The sequence below is a fragment of the Archocentrus centrarchus genome, chromosome 16 (genome assembly GCF_007364275.1).
Source record: "Archocentrus centrarchus isolate MPI-CPG fArcCen1 chromosome 16, fArcCen1, whole genome shotgun sequence".
Classification (NCBI taxonomy): Eukaryota; Metazoa; Chordata; class Actinopteri; order Cichliformes; family Cichlidae; genus Archocentrus; species Archocentrus centrarchus.
Window position 1 is genome coordinate 27706355 of NC_044361.1, and position 21895 is coordinate 27728249.

Consider the following 21895-nt stretch of genomic DNA (forward strand, 5'->3'; position numbering starts at 1 on the left):
TGACTGAATGATTCACTGACCGTGTCTTGCAAATACACTGTGGAGGAAAACCACCAAGAAAAGGTGGTGAAAAATGAGCCTACATTATATGAGTAAGAAGACACATAGGAAGAGCTCTTTCCTTTTCTGGCTTTTTTTTTTTTCTTTTTTGATCTAGAAAAAAAATGGAAACCTAAATGCACTAGTGAAGTAGTTACTCAAGGTGATGAAAGGCTCCAGTAGCAACACTTGTGGACAGATTTATAGACATCTGGCAGATGTGCTGTGAATGAGAGGGGGCATCGTGCAGAAGAGATTATCAAGGTTATCTATCTCTGCCTCAGGTTGTGATTCAGCAAATCCATCGACAGGCCCGACACATTCATAATCTTATGATTATGTATGAACTCTTTGATGCTCTGCTGCAATTTACATGCAGTACATTTTCACATGGGAAACATACAAGGCCTCATGCTCACCTTATTTCACCTTAAATAAAGTGTAGCAAACAAGACAGAGAGAGATTAATGCATGTTTTTTTCCCCCTTAAGCTTATCGATACAAAACCGCCATTAAACACAACGTTTTAATACCATAGCATCATATCATCTGTATTGGCTATAGCCCAGAGAAATGAACAGTTAAGCAGCAGCAACATCAGTAGCAACAGGAATAGGGACCGCTCTATCAACCTATATGCAACAGCAAGGCAAAGCCAAGCTGCTACAGTAACACAAAAGATGAGACAGCAACATGAAATAGTTTTCCTGAAGTTCATTTTCATCTTCAGTATGATGATGCTCCTGATGTGCATTAGTCCACTCAGTCCTTTGGCAGTCATACTCCTGATATATGTATTCAAGCACCATAAGCAGCTGAAGGAGGCTCAGCACTAATAGTAGATATGGGCAGAGGTCACTAACAGCAGCCTCCGTGGTTCTCAGTCCTCATCATAGTGATGGGAGGACTATTTTTTATGGATTTGCAGCACAGTCTTCACTGCTTGGGATAATTTGCTATCTGTTTTCAAAACACTGGGTACTTTCAGCTGCCACCTTCTTTCCAATGGATCACCACAGCGGATGGATCCACATGTTCCACAATTTGGCACCGATTTTTAGACCAGATGCACTTCCTGACACAACCCTCCCATTTATCCAGGCTTGGGACCAACACTAGCTGGTGACCCCCTGAGATGAACTGGTTTTAGTTTTGAGGCTGTGTTTGTGCCTCCTCCTAACCACCACATCATGGAGCGAGTCTGTTTTCAAAAGCCTAAAAAACAAAAACAAAGAGTCATTTGTTATTTGCTCATTTCTCAGCTGTTTGACAGCTTGCTAAAACACAAAACAAGTGAAATCCAACATTGCCAAAGTGGCGATCGAGCACCAGAAATGTTATTCTGTAAACACCTCTTATTTGCCCCCAGATTATTTTTGCATCACAATATTAGTCAGAGGATGGAGCCAGAAGTGCTTCTTAAATACATTAATCAGTGGAAAAAATCTAAATATAGGAGCTGCACAGTGTATGCACAATATGTTCAGGGTAATTATGGCTGCTCGCGCCACTGACCTTGTGTCTCTTGTGAAATAATATCCATGTGATAAACGCTCATTACTGTCAGAAAGGTATTGATTTAACTCTAGGGTGTACAGTTTTATTAGAGCAATTTCCACGGTAGTTACAGCATTCTTCCATCAGATAAATTATGAGAAACACTTCTTAATTTAATCCCTTGTGTCACATGTAGTAATACAGTGGATTGAAAACATGATATTCAGTAAACACAAAGACAGCAGCCTTTTTTTTTTGCATTGCACGACATTACACGCATGATCTGCTCGTGTAGTTTTTCAGCATTATCTGATGCTTTGCGTGCTGTTTGCAGCAAAAGCCAGACTGATTAAATGTCCCGCACAATGACACTTTAGCAGGGTGGATGCTATTTCTTCAGTGAGACAACCCCCTCACTGGAGCGTCTGTCAGAGCTCTGAGGATAATTGTTGATAAAATAAAAGTTCAGTCCAGGATACGTGTGGCTAAATATTACACTGCGATAGTCTGTTTTGCTTAGTCGTGTCACATTTTCTTGACCACCCAGGCGACAGAATGTTAGTGGGAGACTTGCACAAACATTTTCAAAAAAACACACACCCTGGCACACAAACTCTTTCAAACTCGTACATTTGGACGCACACATGCTCATGCAAACAGTCATATACCCACGCCCACAGTCTCATTCCGCCTGTCTGTTGCTCTGCGTTTCCTTCGTGCAGAGGGTGGCGAGAGAGAGAGAGCAAGAGATGGAGGGATAGACAGGGGAGATGACTGGCCGTGTTGTTTTGCTACAGTCAGAGGAAAGAGTGACAGCATGAGAGGAAAGAGGTGGAGGAGAGGTGGAAAGGTTTTTCATGTGCCTAACTGTTCCATAAAGCCCACTAATGCTGCAACTTTCAGTGTAGTTTCAGTGTGCGTGTGTGTTTCCTGTAAAGAGCCACTTTGGTGAAATTGCGACCTAATCACAGCGGAGGAATGCGCTTTATACAAAAGCTTTAGACGGTCCAGATTAAGACAATTAAAGTTACAGGGGCACGCTGGGGTTGAGCAGGTCGAGGCATGCATGCGCTTACTAATAAGAGCCGCTGAGTCAGTCGTGTAGCAGCGAAATATGCATCAAAGTGCTAGAAATGTTTAGGCTGCTTCTCTTCATTAATATTTTATCGTTTTAACTCGATGAAACATGTTAGACCTTCTTTAAAATTTCTTCTCATGCGGTCAGAAAACATCTTTGAGATTGCATAAATTTCCACAGTGCTGGTCTGCGGTGTAAGTCACAAATGTAAAAATGGCAGCGTGTGTTTGTGGTTTACCTTGCCTGTTTTACACAATCCCTAAACTCTTTTCTTCTCATGTTGCTTCTCTTGCTGGTGTTTCTGACATCTCTGTCCTCTTATATGCTTTTCCCTGCCCTAACTTTTACTTCTCACTGTATCAAACTGTCCTATAAATGAGAAAGTGCTTGAAAAAAAGGCCCTCCAGATTTGTTTTTTTTGCTGGAAATGCAGGGAGGACTTGGAGAGTAGTGAAGACAGTATGAATGAGAGCCCTGCACTCTGCCCTGAGATGCACTGTTGTATATGATCTATACTTGGCCAGACACCTGTAGTCTTCTTTTCCCTGTTAGAGCAGTCACCTAAAACTGCTCATGACTCATAATTGTAATCATATCTTAGTCTTTTCTTTTGCTTTCCTTTAAACTAGTTTTCTATAGTGTGGATTTCCCTAAAGAGACAAAAGGCGAGTCATCCGGGTACACTTCAGTTCATCCAAAAAGATGTCTTTTTACTAGAATTTATGAATACGAGCCGCGCTCTCTACATCACCATTCACTGTTCTTGGCGAGGCTCGAATGACACCCCCCCGCCCCACTCCATCCACACAGACACACACCCACTAATGCCCCCACTCTTTTTATCTGTCTATTACAGGGTTCGCCTTCCCAGAATGGGCTTACAAGCCTGAGTCAAGCCCCGGTTCCAGACAGATCCAGCTGTGGCACTTCATCCTGGAGCTGCTCAGGAAAGAGGAGTATCATGATGTCATCGCCTGGCAGGGTGACTATGGCGAGTTTGTCATCAAGGATCCAGATGAAGTGGCTCGACTCTGGGGGGCCAGGAAGTGTAAACCCCAAATGAACTACGATAAGCTGAGCAGAGCTCTGAGGTATGATGACTGAGAAATACACTGTTACCATGAATAGTTATTTTCACACGTAGAAATAAAGTTACTAAACAAAAGGGCTGTAACTCAGTAGGTAGAGCAGGTCACCTACTGATCGGAAGGTCAGTGGTTCGATTCCTGGCTACTCCAGGCTACATGCCAATGTATCCTTGGGCAAGATACTTAACCCCAAGTTGCTCTCCGACGCAACTGTCGGAGTGTGAATGTGTGTGAATGGTAGATAATTAAAAGCACTTAGCTTAGTTAATATGGAAGTGCTTGTACGAATGGGTGTACATGGGTAAATGTAAACGTGTTGTGTAAGCACTTTGAGTGCTCTAATTGAGTAGAAAAGCGCTATATATGAACTAGTCCATTTACCATTTAAAAACAAGCACCATACAGATATTATGTCTTAGATTACCTTTAGTTGCTTTGCTGATATTCATCCACTTATATTCACTAATTTGAGGAAGGCAGAATCATTCCCTCCTTGCACCTACAGCGGTGTATCTGAAGCGCAGAGGGCTAGAGCTAACCTATGTTAAACAGCTGTTCTAACTTTGACAAACACAGTTTGCAGTGGATAGTGCTCTGTTAACCCATGAGCAGCGCTGGGTTTAACAACTTTGCTCCAGCTTATCATTCAGTGCTGCTCAGGAAACAGACAGGCTGCTGGTAGTGCTTATTTTTCTTCTTTTCATTCCTGTTGGTTATTAATTTTCTCAATCTAATGTTCAGTTATTTTTAAAATAATTTTCATGCATCGAATGACATACATCAAGTAACTTGAATAACTCGATTAAAAAAAAATCCTTGACGCAAATTTTTTGCCTTGATGCTTCGTTTAATCCTCAAATCTGTAGTGCTCAGGTGTCACCATGTAAATGCAAGCATTTCACACACATTTGCGGCTAAAAATAGACCTGCATCAGAAATATATTTAGGACCAAATAAATAAATAAAAAGTTTTACAACATTTAGCTCGTGTAGTGTAGTTTTTCAACAACATGAAGAAAAGCAAACTTTATAGCTGCTTCCATCCACCACTGTTTCTTTTACGCAGCGAAAATCTACAGTAAAGCTACAGAAGTTAAAGTAAAATATGCGGATGAAGTGTTAACTTTGTCTGATTCGATGTTTAAATCGGGCAGTTTGCTAAACGCTAACGGCAGCTGTCTTGCTTTATATGGCAGCGATACGGGCAACAAGCAGGGGTGAGACTAAAGGGGGGCATGGGGTGTACTTGACCATATTTATTTCAAGGCTTTAGAAACATGGCTTTGCAGATTTTGATTCATATAACAAATATTTAAAAATATATAAATGAAAACTTTTTTTCTCCATAGGTCAGTAAAAATATACATGGCCCAGTAAAACCTTAACTTTAATTTTTTTTAACATCTATGCTATCAGAATGTCTCTATAATGCAGCAGGAAACGTTGCATCAGATCACAGGGCAAACCCCCAATTCTGAGAATGTTGATTTGCTTGCTTTTCTTCATGCTCCTTTAAAAGCTTGCAGATACATACTGACTCATTCACTAGCGCACTTAAACATGCAGATGCACACGCACACACACATACAATGACGCAGATTGTACAATCATTAATAAGACAAAAGTATTTCTTATCCAATTACTTGATTAATTGATGGAATAATCAATAGCTGCAGCCCTAGTTTATTTTTAGTCTGCTATAATAACCTCACATTGGGCACATTAGAATCCTTCTCTGGGGAAATTTGGCATGTGCAGACTTTTTTTTTTTTTTTTTTTTAACGTCCATTAGGTGACCTCATTGGCTTTAAATGGCACTGACCAGGACAAATTTAGCTATGAATGATGTTCCTGTGGTTGCTGATTATTAATGTCAATTAACACCAGTGGTCCTTTAATGTCAAGTACTGACTTTATCATCTGATTCGTGCCTGTGGATGTTTCCAGTGTGTGAAGAACTGGGGTGCATTTAAAATTTTCCGTCTAATGATTGGACCAGTTATTCAGATCCCAAATTTTGCTGACCTTTGAATTGTGTTTCCTAAGTTTTAAGATAATCAAGTTGGACACGTTAGTAAAGGAAATGGCATTAAGACCAAAAAATCCTATAAAACAAATCAAATCTGAGCCACAAAGCAGCTGCTTTTCATTGCGTTTGTTATTTGCCTTATATAAATAGACTTTAGCTCACTGTATTGCTGACAAAATGAAAAAAAGATAGAAGTTACATGTTAGCAAAAACTTTTCAGCGTATTCCGACCTGAATATTACAGGAATCACACGTCCCACAGGGGCTCTCCTCAGCTGCTTGCTGTAAGCACTGTACATCATTCACTGCGTCTTGTTGTGTACTGGCTAACAGAGCCAAGATGAGGCTAAGCACTTTAAAGAAAGCCACATAGGCCATTAAAGAAGGGAAATGCTTTGAATTGCTTAATTTGGGGCTGGGAAGGCTTATGTACGCTCATTTACACTGTTGAGATTAAGATAACTTCTGCAGATGGTATCCTCTGGGGACAGAGGGAATTAGCATGAACTGCTTATGTGCGTGTGCAAACATTCAGACTTGCTATCTGGATTTAGAAATCCTGAATTAGAGAGGAAAAAGAATCTGGATGGGGATATTTGTGGTCAGGCTATGTATTTATAGCACGTCTATCCTCTGTAACAGATTTGGAGCTCAAGCTGCACTAAGTGCTTATATATAGTGGGTCTTAGTGCCCTCTGATGGACCGGCCTTAGAGCCTGATTATCAACAAGGTCCCCACACAGGAGTTCACTCCTGTGTCCTCATCCAGCTCCCTGCAGCCAGGTCGTCTCCCTCTAAATTAAGCCGAGGCTTCCCAGGCTTTAGCGTGATAAGGACAGACAACAAAACAACATGCACCTCCGTGTTGTCACCTGATTTGACACCAGAGCTGTCATCGCTCCTTCACTGCAAGAGACACTCGAAATGAAGCCTCTCAAGACACATTAATAGTAATGTGGCAACAGGATTAATGGCACTAACGACTGATGAAGTTATAAAAGAGGCACGTGTGCATGGTAACAGTCCCCATATGGAGTAAACTGTTGGAAAACAGGCCACCTCGCGCCCTTCATGTGGAGAAAACCTGGCCTGCTAATAATGGAGACCACAGTCGGCATGTGGCAGTTAGCCTACACACACATGCACACACACTTAAAAAGGCGAGCTTGTTTTGAAGTGTTCGTTTTATCACTTTAGACTGTGTAATTATTATTTTTACCTCAGTGATCTTGTTCTTTCCTGTCTGCCATGCACATGGTGGAAATTCCCTTAATCAGGACCACTGTATTGTGTACGGACATGTGCGTATGTGTGTTGGCTTTCCGTCGAGGGGACACAGCCTCGGCCCATGCGTCATCCTGGCCTCCCGCTCCCACGGCTGCTGTGAAATTCCCACTCCTGTTGAGAGGATTACACTCACACTGCGCGAGTGTGTGTTCATGTGCATGGAAATGTGCATGTGGACGTTAAGAGGTTAGACTGTCCTGTTTTTTAATTTAATAATGAATCAGTTTGTTCTGTGCTGATGCACCAAATCAAATGTTCAAAACAAACCCAAAGAAAAACACAATTAAGGACTGTTTACTGCTTTTTATATCTTCAGCCTCAAGCTTTATGATCCGTGCTGCCTGAAATTTCAGGTGGAGGTAGTGAATCATGAGAAATAAGTCAGTAGGATGAAGAAATAAAGACGTCCACTGATGTAAAGGTCAAGACTTCAACCCTCATTCTGGTCCTTGCACCACCCGTTGCTCACATGAAATAAACTTGGGGTAAATGAAGCCTGTTGACAATCATTCATTGCAGTGTTTTGGCTTAATGAGTATAATCACGCTAAGAGGTCCCAGCTCCTTGAGACCTCCAGGTCCCCTGCCTGCCAATCAGCAGCCAGTGTTAGTGGTCAGAGGTCAAGGGGATTGCCATGCACAGCTGGTAAAGATTACCAACACTGAGCATGTGTGCGTTCAGATGCACAAATGCACCATTGTGCAGAATCTCAGCCAAGCATGCACGCTGGAACACATGCTTTGAGCGTTTGTTTCATTGCCAGCATTTATTTAATTGCGATGGGACACCACAGCTGGAAGACTGCCACTGCAGAAATGCGCATAAATAGGACAACAGTTGTTTTAGTGTAGGCTAAAATTACATGAAAACATGCACTTAAAATCACGACTAAACTAGAAAACACAACTGCACATTTTTATGAGGATTTATTTATAAATGTGTGAAAGTAAGCAATGGTTCTGAGACGGAGGGAGGCAGAGATTGCTGATCTGTAGTTGAGGCAATCAGAGCCAACTGAGGGGGAAGTCTTAGGAATGGTTGGGCTAAGTGAAGCTGTAAGAGTGGGGAGCTAAATTGATCCAGAATGGGGCAGTTAAGTGAGGTGGTGACTATGGAGAACTCTGGCAGAACACAGTTGGAGCCGGACAGAGGCCGGGGCCGGGCGGGCCGAAAACAGGAGCAGAAGAGTGGAGGCAAGGTTAGAAAATTGTTCAAGTAGCAAAAACAAATATACATCAGAAGGCTGGAACAAGACAGTTACTGAATCTAAAAGCTAGCAGTGTGGTGAAATTAGGAGCCAGAATATCAGCTGCAGCAGTCCGACCCCTTGCGCACCTGAAACCACTCCTGCAATCAAACAAACACACAGAGGAAGGAAGAGTGACAAGATGAAACCCTTTTAGCTGAGAGGATGAGGAAGCTGAGGCAGTGGGCCTGACACACAACGCCCTATTTTTTGATTAATTTTGGGAATGTGTAATTGATCATATTATTTACAATAATAATTTTAACTTCCATCAATTGTTAAAACTAGACCGTTGCTCTAAAATGATCATTGTGCCACATGCAGTTTTGTAGTAATGGTTTAAATTTGTCTTTCAGCACATCCCTTTGCTTCACTTTTGCCCCTCTATAAAAGTACATATTCACAATTAGTGTATTCAGCTGATTAAAGTTCAAGGAAGTCCACTTAAAAAGACAAATTTCTTCTTTTTAAAAGTGTGATAAACCAACTATATGGTTCTTATTTTTGCAGTAGTCCAGCAGCCCCAGGCCAAGACTGACACCCTTTTTTTCCAGCCTCAGCCTGTCTTGGCCTGAAATACAGTAACCTTTTAAAAAACAATCTGCAGTAAAACTGGTTATGATTGGCATTCAAGAAGTGTAACCCCAATGACCACATGTAAACAGCACGCTGCAGGAAATATTGCTGCATATGCACACCCTGTTACTCACTCAGCTGGCTGGGCCTGTTTGTAGGTCAGAAGGTCGCTAACTGTAGCGTTGCTTTGTGTGGAAACACCCAGGGCCAGAAAGTGCAGAGGGAGCATCCAGGGACAGTACCACTGTATCACTTAGTGTTCAACATATGTGCATTGTCTTCCCATTGTCTCGATCTGCAGCATGTATGTGTTCAGTATGCATGAGCACTGTGTGTATGTCTTTGTCCCCACTGAATGAGGCCTCTGTTTTCTATGAGGGTGGAAAGCACGCGCGCACCAGAGTGTGCTCGACTATGTATATTGTACCCATGGGGCATGTGACCAGCCCGATAAGACCCTGACACGATCTTCCTCTTCACCCACCCATGTATATGCCATGTATATCCTCATCCCATCCCCACCCAGCCAACACAAACACATTTCATTTCCTTTTTTGAGTCAGTAAACACTTGTAAAACGTGACTCCCACACACAAGCTTTTTATGTGTAATTTGTGCACACCTGAATGTGAGCAGCTGGTCTGTGTGTATGTGTGTGCATATGTGTAGAGGACAGTCTAGCTGTGTGTGTGCGTGCGTGTGTGTGTGTGTGTTAGCCAACGCTGACGAAAGAGGCAGAAAATAAACATAGGACGCATGGGGAGTATTGTAATCCTAACTTCCTGTCACAGTCAGCTCCTATTTACAGCCCAACAATGGGCAAGGCACAGCCTGCACGAGCACTCACTCACACACACACACACACACACACACACACACACACACACACACACACACACACGGGCATGCGAGTGGGTGATTCATTTCATTTTTAGTTAAGATATTTGTGTGTACATGTGGAGTATGTGAATAATATAAATTTATGCAGAAAGTGGCCATAGTGGACAGGTCTTTAGCCCTCAGTGTTGGAAAAGTGAACTAAACCTGCAAATACTTTGTATCTTTACCTCTAATGCCAGCTAGGGATGCACCAATCCAACTTTTTGCAGTTGAAATATGATAGATACTTCGACTGTGGGTTTCTCTACTGATTCAATTCCTGTATTAATGAGCTGTATTCAGGAATCTTTCTTTATGTTTAAGACAACATTAGGCTCAACTTGAACATTACTTTCCTAACTTTATTAAATTAAACTTGAAAAGGATAAGCGGAAGAAGATGGCTGGATGGTGAAAAATAAATGCATCCAAAAATATACAGTAAATTGTATTAGTGAAATAGTAAATGACAACAGCCCCAAGATAAATAAAATAAAAGGACAATTGGTGGTCTCTGGTCTCAAATGCTTTGAGTGTGGAGCTGTTGGTGGTATCAAACTACCTTCCAGGTTAGCTAGATTAATTGAAAACTGCCTCAGAGCAAGAAATTCTGAGGTTCAAACCTCCTGGTTGGCTTTCTGTTCAGTTTGCATGTTATCCAGTTTCCTCCCACAGTCCAGATGCATGTATCTTATGCCACTTTCCAGATACCTCTGAAGTTGGATGTCAGAGCTCCCGAGTGATGTCACTCCTGAGTTGAGTGCGTTCAAATAATAAATACAGCAGTTAAAAACACCACTGCAGCATTTTCACAGATAGAGCCTGATCAGTGGTCTGTGCACAGCAATACACAACAGTGGCAGTACAGAAAAGTTTTTACAGTTTTACTCCTGTTTATGTTCACTGCAGCCATCTTGGATTGTTAACTCTGGGTTCAGACTGGAAACGAGGAAATTCTGACTTCCGAGTTCACCTGGATTGCACCATTAGGCTAATTAGTGATTCTAACTTGACTGTAGGTGTGTGTGTGTGTGCGTGCGTGTGTGTGTGTGTGTGTTCTCTGTGATGGTCCAGCGACCTGTCCATGGTGTGCCTGCCTCTCCCCCAGTGACAGCTGGAATAAGCTGCAAACCTGAAATTTTTTTTTAAGCAGTTAAGAAAATGGATGGATGGAGGAATGATCTAAAGAGTGTTCCGGCCTTCACCTGTGGTCATGAGATCTGGGGAATGACCAAAAGAGTACGGCTGCAGATACAAGAGGCCAAAAAGAGATTCCTCCGTAGGGTTGCTAGGCTCAGCCTTAGGGTTCAGATGAGGAATCAAGCCACTGCTCCTCAGTGTCAGCAGGAGCTGAATGAGGTCGTTCAGAAATTTGGGTGCTTCCTTTTTGAGGTTTTCCAGGCACACCCAACTGGGAGGAGACCCCAGGGTAGACCCAGGATCCTTTGGAGACATTATAGATCTCATCTCACCTGTGACCACCTCGGGATCCCCCAAAAGGAATTAGAAAGTGTTACTGGGGAGAAGAAAGTCTGGAATAACCTGCTCAGCTGCAGCCTGACTTTGGATAAGCAAAAGAACTAGTATAGATGGATGCATGGATGGAGATTCTTAACCAAAAGTTGTTGATAAATAACTGTACTAACTGTATCCTGCTCGGTTTCTCTTCCATCTTGTGTGGCTGCTTTTGTTAGACTTTTTTTTGTTTTTGGTATTTCTTTGTGAAACACGGTTTCAAACCTGGTTGCAGTTCTGTTCTGAAATTTCTCTGTCCATTCACTGCTGTTTAGTTGCTGCACTCCGGTGTGCATTTCCATGCTTTGATCATAATGTTTTGGACCCCAGCACGTCAGTGTAATCGCAGCCTTAATCCCTGGCCTAGAATCACTCACAGTAACAAGTGAGTCGACAGAAAGCCTCCCCCTCTGTTTCCCCGAAGGCTTTGCCTAAATCCATGCTTGCACTGATTGTTCAATCTACTCTTTTGGTAGAACAGGGGGTGGGATAAAGCTGCATCTCCTGGATGATACATGCTAGAGTGGGGGCACACATCCATCCCTGTGTTTGAGTATGTCTGAATGAGATGGCACAGGATATGATAGAAGTGTGTGTGTGTGTGTGTGTGTGTGTGTGTGTGTGTGTGTGTGTGTGTGTGTGTGTGTGTGTGTGTGTGTGGCAAGTGCGGTGGGCAGCTAAACACAGGCACTCAAAGAATCTCTTTCTTCTCTTTTGAAGTGAGTTCAAATGCTCTTCAAAGACTGTCTGCCTGTATGACGGCGCGCGGGGGGGGGGGCTCGGAGAAAGACTGGGTGACCATGTGCTCTAAACGCAGCTTTGTTTAGAGCACATGGAAAGTTGCTCCGTTTCCAACCCAGCATTTCAGCTTTAGATGTTTTAGTAGCATCAGAAACTTAAGAGTGAAATTCCAGCAATTCTCATTTTGAACGTGTGGAAGACAAAGATGGTGATAGAAATATTACTTCTAGGAAGAAAAAAGCCTTTTGAATCTGTTTTTTAGGGACAAACTTTTTAAGCATTTCACTGACCCAGCTCATTCAGAAGATGATAAAGAAGGTGGACAAAGCAATCGGTTTCACTAAGTCAGAATGTATTAATAATCAGTCAAAAGTCACATTAAAGCAGTAAATGTGACATTCGACGCAGCTGCATCTCAGGTGTAACGATGCTTTGGTTAGATTTAGCTAAAAAAGAGATTGTGTCTTGAGTTAAAGTAACCCTGCTCGTTAACAGATGACAAGTTGGGAGTGACTTAAGTGCTAGAGTTGAAGGCAAATGGGTCATTCCAGCTTAAATCATCACATTTTTAAAAATATTTTCTGCTCAACTATCTCTGCTTTACCTGAAAATTTTTATAATTTTCTAGTTTAAAATTTATATGTGTAATATGTGTAATTATAATATGATTGCTATGAAGTTTTAGCTACATATATCAAATTCAAGTCTTTTTTTTTTTTAAGTGGTCCATTGACCCTCTTCAAGCATGAAATCTGAGGCAATGTTTGAATTACTCAGACATTTTTTGATGTATCAGTCCCACATTATAGATCCTAATTCATTTTATGGTAAGAAAGGCCAGTGAAAATTTGAGGCTTTATTTTTAAATGTTTTTGAATTATTCATATTCAAACATTTGAGATTTGAAAGTGTAAAAAAAAAAAAAACCAAACACAACCTGGAAATGGTTTGATGGACCATTTTTCAAAAGATTATATCTTGAAAAGTATTTGATATATGACGCTAAACCAACAAACTATTCAAACTTAGGACCATAAACCTTTGAGGCAAATCAGAGATGTTAAGCGGGAGACCCACAATGATTTGTGATGGTATGAGCCAACTAAACTTCTCAGGTTCTTGAAGCTGTTTCACCTCTCATCTGAAAGGCATCTTCAGTTAAACTGATGGAGAGTAATCTCTAGTGAAGCTGCCCCCTTGTAGGTGGTCCTGAGAGTTGTTGACCCACCCTGCCATCATGTGAGTCATTAAGGTCACATGGGCCAAGCTGAGAGCAGGGGTTGAATCTCCTGCGAAGGGATCCTGAGACTTCATTAAGCGTAATTTATGATCCCATAAATGTGTTAGTCTGTGTACACGTTTATGTTTGGTCAGTGAGCAGAGAGGGGTTTTCACCCACCGCAGACATGCTCCCGTGCAGTACTTCAAAATCCCAACTAGGTCTGCCGAATGCTGATTGGTTGACAAGTGCGCAAGGAATAGGCAAGAGAGCAACAGCGGAGTTCACCTGGAATGAGAGAACTGCAAAAAAAACTTCAAAGATCAAAAAAATACAGCATGAAACACACAAACCGTGCAGTGACCACGTTTCATTGTTTTTAACACTGGGTTTCACTTCAGCTCTTGTTGATAGCGCTGCTCTTATTCACAGCTGGCTCACGGACCAACAGCAGCACAAGCATGAGTGGCTCACAGACTGGTTGTACCACATATTTGTACGCTGCCTCCATCTGACAGCAGAGCTCTCTGCAGGTAGACGGGCCATCACCGGACTGTGAGCGGACTGCGAATCTGCACTGAAGCATAAATTTTGTTTTATAGGCAGCTGATAGTGGGTGTCCTAGGCCACCACCTCTGTTCAGTGATGGCTGTTCTAGGTGGCCATACAGTAGAGGGCCTCATTTACTTCTCATGACACACACACCACCCTTCTCCATTTGCTGTCATTGTCACAGACATCAGCGTGATCCACCAGCCAAACCGTAGCCTCTGGCCTAGCTCATCACCTCTCATTCATCTGTCATCTTCATTATCAATAAACATTTCTCATTTGTGTTTGGGGGTGTTGTCCTTGCTGTTGAACGTGTTTTTAGATGCATGTGACTTTGTTTGTTTTCTCTGTATTTATATTGGACCCTATGTGGGCCGCTGCACATCTCATTGACTTTTCTATCATCGGCTAATTCAATCACAAGCCTGTTGTGGTTTTAATTCTGCTTCACTTCCTGCTCGCCTGTCTCTGTCCGTCCCCCTCATTCCCCTCCTTCCTGGCCCTTGTGAGTGTCTCCCCTAGAGCAGAAATTACATGCTGCTTTGTGCCTGGCGTAAACAATGTTTTCAACAGTGCAGGCCTGTCTTGTCTCTCCCCTCTCTCTCTCTCTCTCTCTCTTTCTCTCTCTCCCTCTCCCACTGCCTCAGGGGACGAGAGGAGAGGACAGGGAGAGAGCTGGGATAAAGAGGGGGGAGGCGGATTGATGAGAGAAAGAGGGAGACGGGGTATCGGTAGGATAAAGGGAGAAGGGGGGGGAGAACAAGTGAAAAAGAGCAATAGTCCATTCCCAGAGTAAAAGACAGTCCAACAAGTCTGTGTAATAAGCATAATAAGAGGGGGTGAAGGGCAACAGACACCGGCACACAGCGCCGTCTAGATAACTACCATTCAGCGTAATGATAGTCACTGGGCTCTGATTAACTCAACATTACCTACATACCCTGAAGCCCCTATCTTTGCCAGCACTCTTCACGTATCATGTGCCATGCTGGAGGAAGAGAAAGCTGCAAGTCTAGCGCTATAAATGCAGGTAGGCATGCAGACAGGAGAATAGGGCAGTCTAGTTAAACCCTGTGTTTAATAGCCGGGGATAGTAGTGTAAAGGACAGGTGGTAGTTTTGGAGACCAGGCTTGTTTACCACCCCACTCCACCCTCATCCCCCCAATGGATCAACACATCAGGGGGGTTTTTTTGTTGTTGTTTTTTTTTTTTTTTTTTTTTTTTTTTTTTATTGTTCTTTATCTCCTCCTCTTTCTTCACTCAGTTTCCCTCGGTGTGTGAGGGTTGTCAGCCAGGGATCTAGAGGTTACATAAAGTGAGTGTGGATCCGGGGAAGAAAGCAGAGAGATGTTACATAAAGAGCTGTAGCTGGACAAAGGTTAATAAAAATGGAGCCTTGTACTGTAGGCAGGAGCCATGGGAGTGAGAAAGCATGAAAAAAAAATAGAGAATGGCCATTACATAAACAGATAAAGATGGGCTGAATTATTGGTGGCTGTTATATAAAGAGATAGGTCCATCCAGCAAAATGAAAGACAAAATGAGTTGTGTGCGTGTGTCTGTGTGACACTCGTCTGACCGCATCTGAACTTAAAAGATGCTTTTTTTTCATAATGCCTGACTTTTTTTTTAGACTCCCAGCAAAGATGGTTGAAGCAGTGGCATTATCTCAGTGGCAGAAACTGAAATGTAGACGGACAGATGTTCACGTTTCCATGTACAACAGAGGTCCACTCAGACCGCCTTTTACAAAGCAAGAAATACTGATATATACATGACAGTTACTAAGTGTCTGTGAAGCCACACAAAGCCCAATCTACGCACACAGACGTGTATTAACCGAGCCGGTTTTGTTTTGTTTTTTCATGAAATTCTGTCTCACCTGTTTTGTGTGTGTACTCACAGGTATTTAAGAGTATGCTCAGTATGACAAGAGCTGGTTTTCAGAGCAGGAGTTCGGGTTGCCCTTACAATATACTTATTTCTTCTTGATGCATTTACTTTTCTCTCGATTCAGACCGTTTTGTTTGTCTCATTCTTAAACACAAACTTTGCCCTACTAGAAATGTGAACTAAAATGACATCACTGTGCACCCAACATCGGGACAAATTTCATTTTAGAACTATTTTCAACCAAGGCTCGACGTCAAGAAAAGACAGTCAGTCAACAGTTATTAAGCGTTGAAATGTTTGCTGGGCAGCAGCACACCTGTCATCCGTCCCACTGATATATGCAGGTTCACAACAGCCCAGCACTGCTTACACTGGCTTCTGATCTCGTAATTATTTGCTTATCCTCATGCACAACTTCACCATGCTGCTCTGCAGCTCCCCATCTTTTTTCTTTCCATCCCGTCCCCTTCCTCCTCCTCCTCCTCCTCCTTTCTGTGTCTGCTTTGTGCAAATGTCATGCAACACTCTCTAATATCTATCATGATGAGGGGAGGAGGGGGGAGCATGAAAGACTCGCTTATTAAAGTGCGTGCTTGACTGTGCAAGCTCATCTGACATGGCCTTAAAGATTAGAAGAACAAAACAGTATTTCAAACATGAGGCACTCATTTGGAAATGAAATGTTTTGTACGTTGGCACTGAGCCTTTTTTTATTTTCTTCTGTTTTACAGATATTACTACAACAAGAGGATCCTTCATAAGACCAAAGGAAAAAGGTTCACCTACAAGTTTAACTTCAACAAACTGGTTTTGGTCAACTACCCGTTCATCGACATGGGCTCCACTGGTAAGCCTAGTCTGTGTGTGTCTAATCTCACAATAGAATAGCATGACTAGACAGGATTATACAAGTGAGCACTACAAATCAATGCAATGTACTCTCCCCCTCTTTTTTTCTGCTTTTTCTTCTCTTCCTTTTCTTGCCTTTTACGCCTCCAGGAAGCAGTGTTCCTCAGAGCGCCCCTCCTGTCCCCACCGGTGCAGGAACCCACTTCCGCTTCCCTCCTTCCACACCCTCTGAAGTCCTCTCCCCTAATGAGGACCTGCGCAGCCCCGGGGGCATGTTCAGCTCGGTGGCCCGACGAATGGCCCGCGGCTCCGTCAGTGACTGCAGCGACGGCACCTCTGCCAATTCTGAGATTGAGGAGGGTAACACAGGAGCAGGAGAGGAGAGGGGGGAGAGAGGTGTGAGTGTAGGAGGAGGAGGAGGAGGACCTGGTGGTGGTGGAGGAGGCTACCGGAGCATCATCCACCCCCGTTTGTCTACTCATGAAGCTCTGTTCCGCATGTACGGAGGGCCAGGTAACCCAGGTGGCCATCCAGGCTCACGTGGACCCGCAGCACACCGCATCCACCCAGAGCCCCTGTCTCCCTTCCCCGCGTCCCCTCTGCCAGGCCCAGGAGGAGCAAGCCTCCTAGCCCCACCTCTGTCTCCGGCTCTCTCCATGACCCCCACATCTCACCTTCCCTACACTCCCTCACCCACCCTGTCGCCCATGTTAGGCTCACACTTCTCTTTTAACCCAGAGGACATGAAGCGCTACCTGCAGGCCCACACTCAGTCAGTGTACAACTATGGCCTCAGTCCCAGAGCTTTCCTCCAATACCCCAACATTGTCATCCCGCAGCCCCATCGGCCCGACAAGGCTGGTCTGACAGAGAGAGGAGTGGCCGAGAGAGCAGAAAGAGCCACGACTGCAGGGGGAGGTGAAAGGGGAGAACGGCACCACCACCCACCTCTGGGTCACGCCACCCACCATCATCCGCATCCCCCTCCTCACTCTGCCCACCCTCACCCCCATTCCCACCCCATGCATCATCCACTTCACCTTGGTGAGGAGCCCCCGCACATGTCCCCCTTCAAGTTCAAGCTGCAGCCGCCTCCCCTGGGCAGGAAGCAGAGGGAAGGGCAGAGCCAGAGTAAACCCAGACAGAGCTCACTGTCCTCAGGTTCAGGATCCGGTTCCATGTCCTCTACCTCTGGCCTGGGCTCCTCGCTGTCATTTGGCAGTGACCTGAGCTCAGCCAGTGGCTCAGGGCTGATCTCCGCCTCCTCCTCAACGCAGTCTCTTAACAGTGCGGGACTTCCCAAGATAAAGGTATGCAAACCCAAATGTCGCTCACAGTGCTGCTTTTCCCAGTGATTTAGACTGTTTGTGACTATGCTTGCTGAGTCACCATATGTGCCTGGGCGGCCCTTCCAAGTAAAGTCCATGTGGCTGTGATTTAAGTAGTAGTAAATTTATTTATGTATTTATTTGTAATTTGTATGTTTAATCTGCACAATTAACAACACTTCTTTGTTAAACTCAAAACAGAGTGAAGTTCAATTTTTGATAAATTACATGATTAAAACAGACTTAAAATACATTTTCTTTCTTCTTGTGTTCATTGTTGTCTTTTTCACTCTGTTTGAAGGTGGAGCCCATCTCTGACATAGACTCAGAGGAGGAAGTGGAGGTGACTGACATTAGTGATGAAGATCCAGATGAAAGAGATGAGGAGTTTGAGCTGTTCGCCCCTCGCCACCCCAGAGCCTCTGACCACCACCACCTTGCTAACGGCTCAGCCCGGACCCAGCATCAACCCCATACCGATGAGGACCTGGACGAGGACGTCTTCAAAGCCCCCGCTCCTCCTCCACCTGGCCTGATGCCTTTCTTCACCTCGCAGCACACACTCTCCAGCGTTCATCGCATGCTACCCACCCTCAAGAGCGAACCCATCGAGCCCGGGGAGAGTAACACGCCCCCGTCTCAGCCGCCCGTGGCGGGAGCTCCCCAGACAAAGTGCATTCCCCTCAAGCTGCGCTTCAAGAGGCGCTGGAGCGAAGACCAGCGCATGGAGGCTTCGCAGGAGGAGTCGGATGATAAAAAAGTACGACCAGAGGAGGAGAGGGAACGAGAGATGCAAAGTAATGGACAGATGGAGATTGAGGAGGATGGGATGGGCAGCGGAGATGGGGACAGTCCTCCTATGTTGGCGTATGAAGGCTCTTTAGCAACACCTCTGGCCTCACACAGGAGGGCGACTGCTGAGCTGCATCGTGCCACTGCACAGCTGTCGCTAGAGAATAAAGACTGCTGATGAGAGCCTCGGTCCAAACACTACTGCTCCGGCAGGGCAGGAGGTGGTACAGGAGTATGTAAATGGTTCCTCTGCAATCTCTCTCCCACACTGACAAACTGAGAGTACAGTTCAACATACACATGAAAGTAACACCTCAAAGACAGCACAACACCTTCTCATGTCAGGGCACCAAATATGGCCACTTTGTCAGCTGCCAGTGTCATCGACGAGTACGCGCGAGGTCTCCTTTGGTGTCCGTGTTATAGTGTTGAATGCCGAAAGTGTGACAACGTTGTTGTTTTTTTAGTTTGTGTTTATTTTTAGTCATTGTGTAACACACAGACAGTGTAAGCAGTACATAGAAAGTTCACAGTAGTGACTGAACCGGCTCAGACACAAGCATGTATTGCAGTAAAGCTGCACTACCCTCCAAAAAGAAGGCGACATTTGTAACCCTCAGAAATATCATTTTAGATCATTTGTTTGAAAACCAAAAGCAAATTATAATTTAAAAAAAAATTGATGTCAGCATTATTCCAACAGCAGCAATGCACCATTATTCCTGCAGTGAAAATATAAATACCTCTTAAATCGAGTTTGATCTTTACTTTGAAAAACACCCTTGTGCACAGGCTCAGAGTGACTGTGATTTTGCTTGTTTGTATTTTTTCCGGTACAAGACTGAGAGGCGAGTGGTCGCGGTGAGGGGAAAGTACAAGATTCTCTACGTCCTGTCCTGTTTGGTTGCTGTCTGCTTCATTTTCAGTTGCTGTTTGTTTAGGTTTAGGCACCAAAACTACTTGCAGAAATGGGGTTAGGCACCAATGCCAAAGGACACCTTGTGAGTATCTCTGCAATGCAAGCAGCTCTAATTTTTCTTAAAAAGGCCACTATTTGAAACCCTGGACCAACCAACTCTTGCCTGTTGCTGTGGCAGACCTAAATCTGGATCCTCTATCTATCAGTCCTCTCTCTGGATCAGGGCTCTTCTTGGACACATCATTGTGTAGGAAGGACTCACTCAGACTCAGCCACACCAGGCACAGTGACTGTAACTGGGCTGAAGTCATCAAGTTCACCTCCTACCAGATGCCCTGCCCCGGTAGCACAGCTCTCCTACCTTCAGACCCCCATCAGTAGGATCAGCAGCCAGTCAGCACCTTCCTCAGGGGACACACACACACACACATATACATACACACACTCCCTAATGACGATCCAGGATGATGATGTGCACACCCATGCCACTTTTTTTCTACAAGCCGACGGGACTTTAAGTGCCTGTATCTAAAACCTTGCATCACTGGAGGGAAAGTGTGAGGGGAGGAGGGCTGCTCCAAGTAATCATGAAACCCCTGTGAACATATTAGTTGGATAAAAAGGAAAAAGTCTCTAAGACTAATACAGGCAGGGGCTGCTGGGTGTTGTCTGACTGACTCTTAAAACTGGCCCACTCCACTCAGGGAAGCCTATTGCTGTATGTTTATTGGATTCATGCACACAAACACACACAAGCAAAAAAAAAAAAAGAAAAGGCCAACAGTGAATGGGACTTGGTGGACTAAAAAGTGTTCACTGCCATATACACCTACGCACACACACACACACACACACACACACACAGACTTTGACTCTTCTCTGAGAGCTTCTGACTTTCATATAACCTTCTGTCTATCTGCTGTCCTGCCCCTCTTTCTCTTGTGGACCACCTGTGGAAATATCATGACTCTGCTCACAGAAATAAGTTAAACCCAGGGAGATGTGAGGAGAGGAAATGATGAAGAAGGCTGCAGAGGAGGAGAAAGGGTTCCAGCAAACTGTTAACCAGCCTTCTTACCTCACCTAACATGGCTTGTACACTGAAAATTGTTTCCCTCAGCAGCACAGAAACTTAGTTCACCAGCTAGAGTTCGTCTAACAATCATAGATAGTGTTAAACTAAACCAGCAAACACACACACACACCCATGCACAGCACTGCCTTCAACATGCTCCCTCTCCTTCAGACCGAAGCTCCAGCTCTCCTTGTAGTGGCGTCACGCGTCAGCCTGGCCGGCCTGTTAACTACGAGTGTGAGAGCTTGAGAGAGCAGGGAGCATCTTACACACCCACACACACACACACACACACATACATACACACACACTGCCTCTCTATGCCTTGTTTTTATAGCATGTACAAAAGTGCAAACTGAACTCTAACAAACATACATACAGATTATATCTTTATATATTCTAAATGAAAATATTAAAGAGAAGTAAACTTTTAAAAGAAGCGTTTTAATGACGTGATTGATTCATTATTTTTTTTTTTGTAAGTGGATTATTTTGAGGTTCATGCCCCCTCACTCCGTGACATGGTGTTGTGGAGGGAGGGCAGAATGAAGGGGGGGGGGGGGGGGTAAGGCGTGGGTCGGGGTTTTCTTTCTTGTACATTTGTTTCATAGATAAACGAGCCAGAGGAAAAACAGCGCAGGCTAGTCTATCACAAGAACAAGACCAGCAAGAAAAAAAAAAAACGAACTCGAGCAGACTGCTAATGAGTCAGATGTGTGGTTCACTCTGCTGTTCACTTCATTTCTAGTAGCTTGCCCTTTCAGCTCGCAGCGCTCTGCTCTTTCCTGTCTGCAGTCTAACTCGCCTCAGCAGGGTTCTCACTGCTTTCAGCTCCCCTGGCCCTGGGCCACCCCTGCAGGCTGCCTGTGTGTGTGTGTGTGTGTGTGTGTGTGTGTGTGTGTGTGTGTGTGTGTGTGTGTGTGTGTGTGTGTGTGTGTGTGTGTGTGTGAGCGGATTGTTTGTGGAGTAGTAATCCTGTCTCTTCTCTTAGATCGGTTAGGGTAATGCTCCAAAGTTTGCAGCAGCTCGGGGATGGGGACAGGGAGGGGGGGGCTAAGGGGTTTTTCATTCCTGTAAGAAAGCCTGGAAGTTGGACACCTTCTCCTCAAACTATGCATATTCTATACATACACACAAATACACAGACACACACATGAAACAGATACGTTTGTGACATGTTTCAGCATCCTGTTGGCAGGTCAGCCAGGCATCCGATTGGCCCGGGGGGGGGGTTGTCTCCCACCTGGCCAGCAACAAGACGGATCTATAGCGGCGAGCTGTGAGGTCTGTGTA

At 44.3% G+C, this 21895-nt stretch overlaps 1 protein-coding gene across 1 annotated transcript in view; it reads left to right on the top strand.

Moving 5' to 3' along the window:
- Positions 1–20344, top strand: part of erfl3 (Ets2 repressor factor like 3) — a 62996-nt gene extending 42652 nt beyond the window's left edge. Inside the window, exons 2-5 of the mRNA XM_030750491.1 lie at positions 3471–3705; positions 16371–16486; positions 16639–17798; positions 18118–20344. Coding sequence (XP_030606351.1) covers positions 3471–3705; positions 16371–16486; positions 16639–17798; positions 18118–18786 — 2180 coding nt within the window. The 3' untranslated portion in view covers positions 18787–20344. The remainder of the gene's footprint in view (positions 1–3470; positions 3706–16370; positions 16487–16638; positions 17799–18117) is intronic.
- The last annotated feature ends 1551 nt before the right edge of the window (positions 20345–21895 follow it).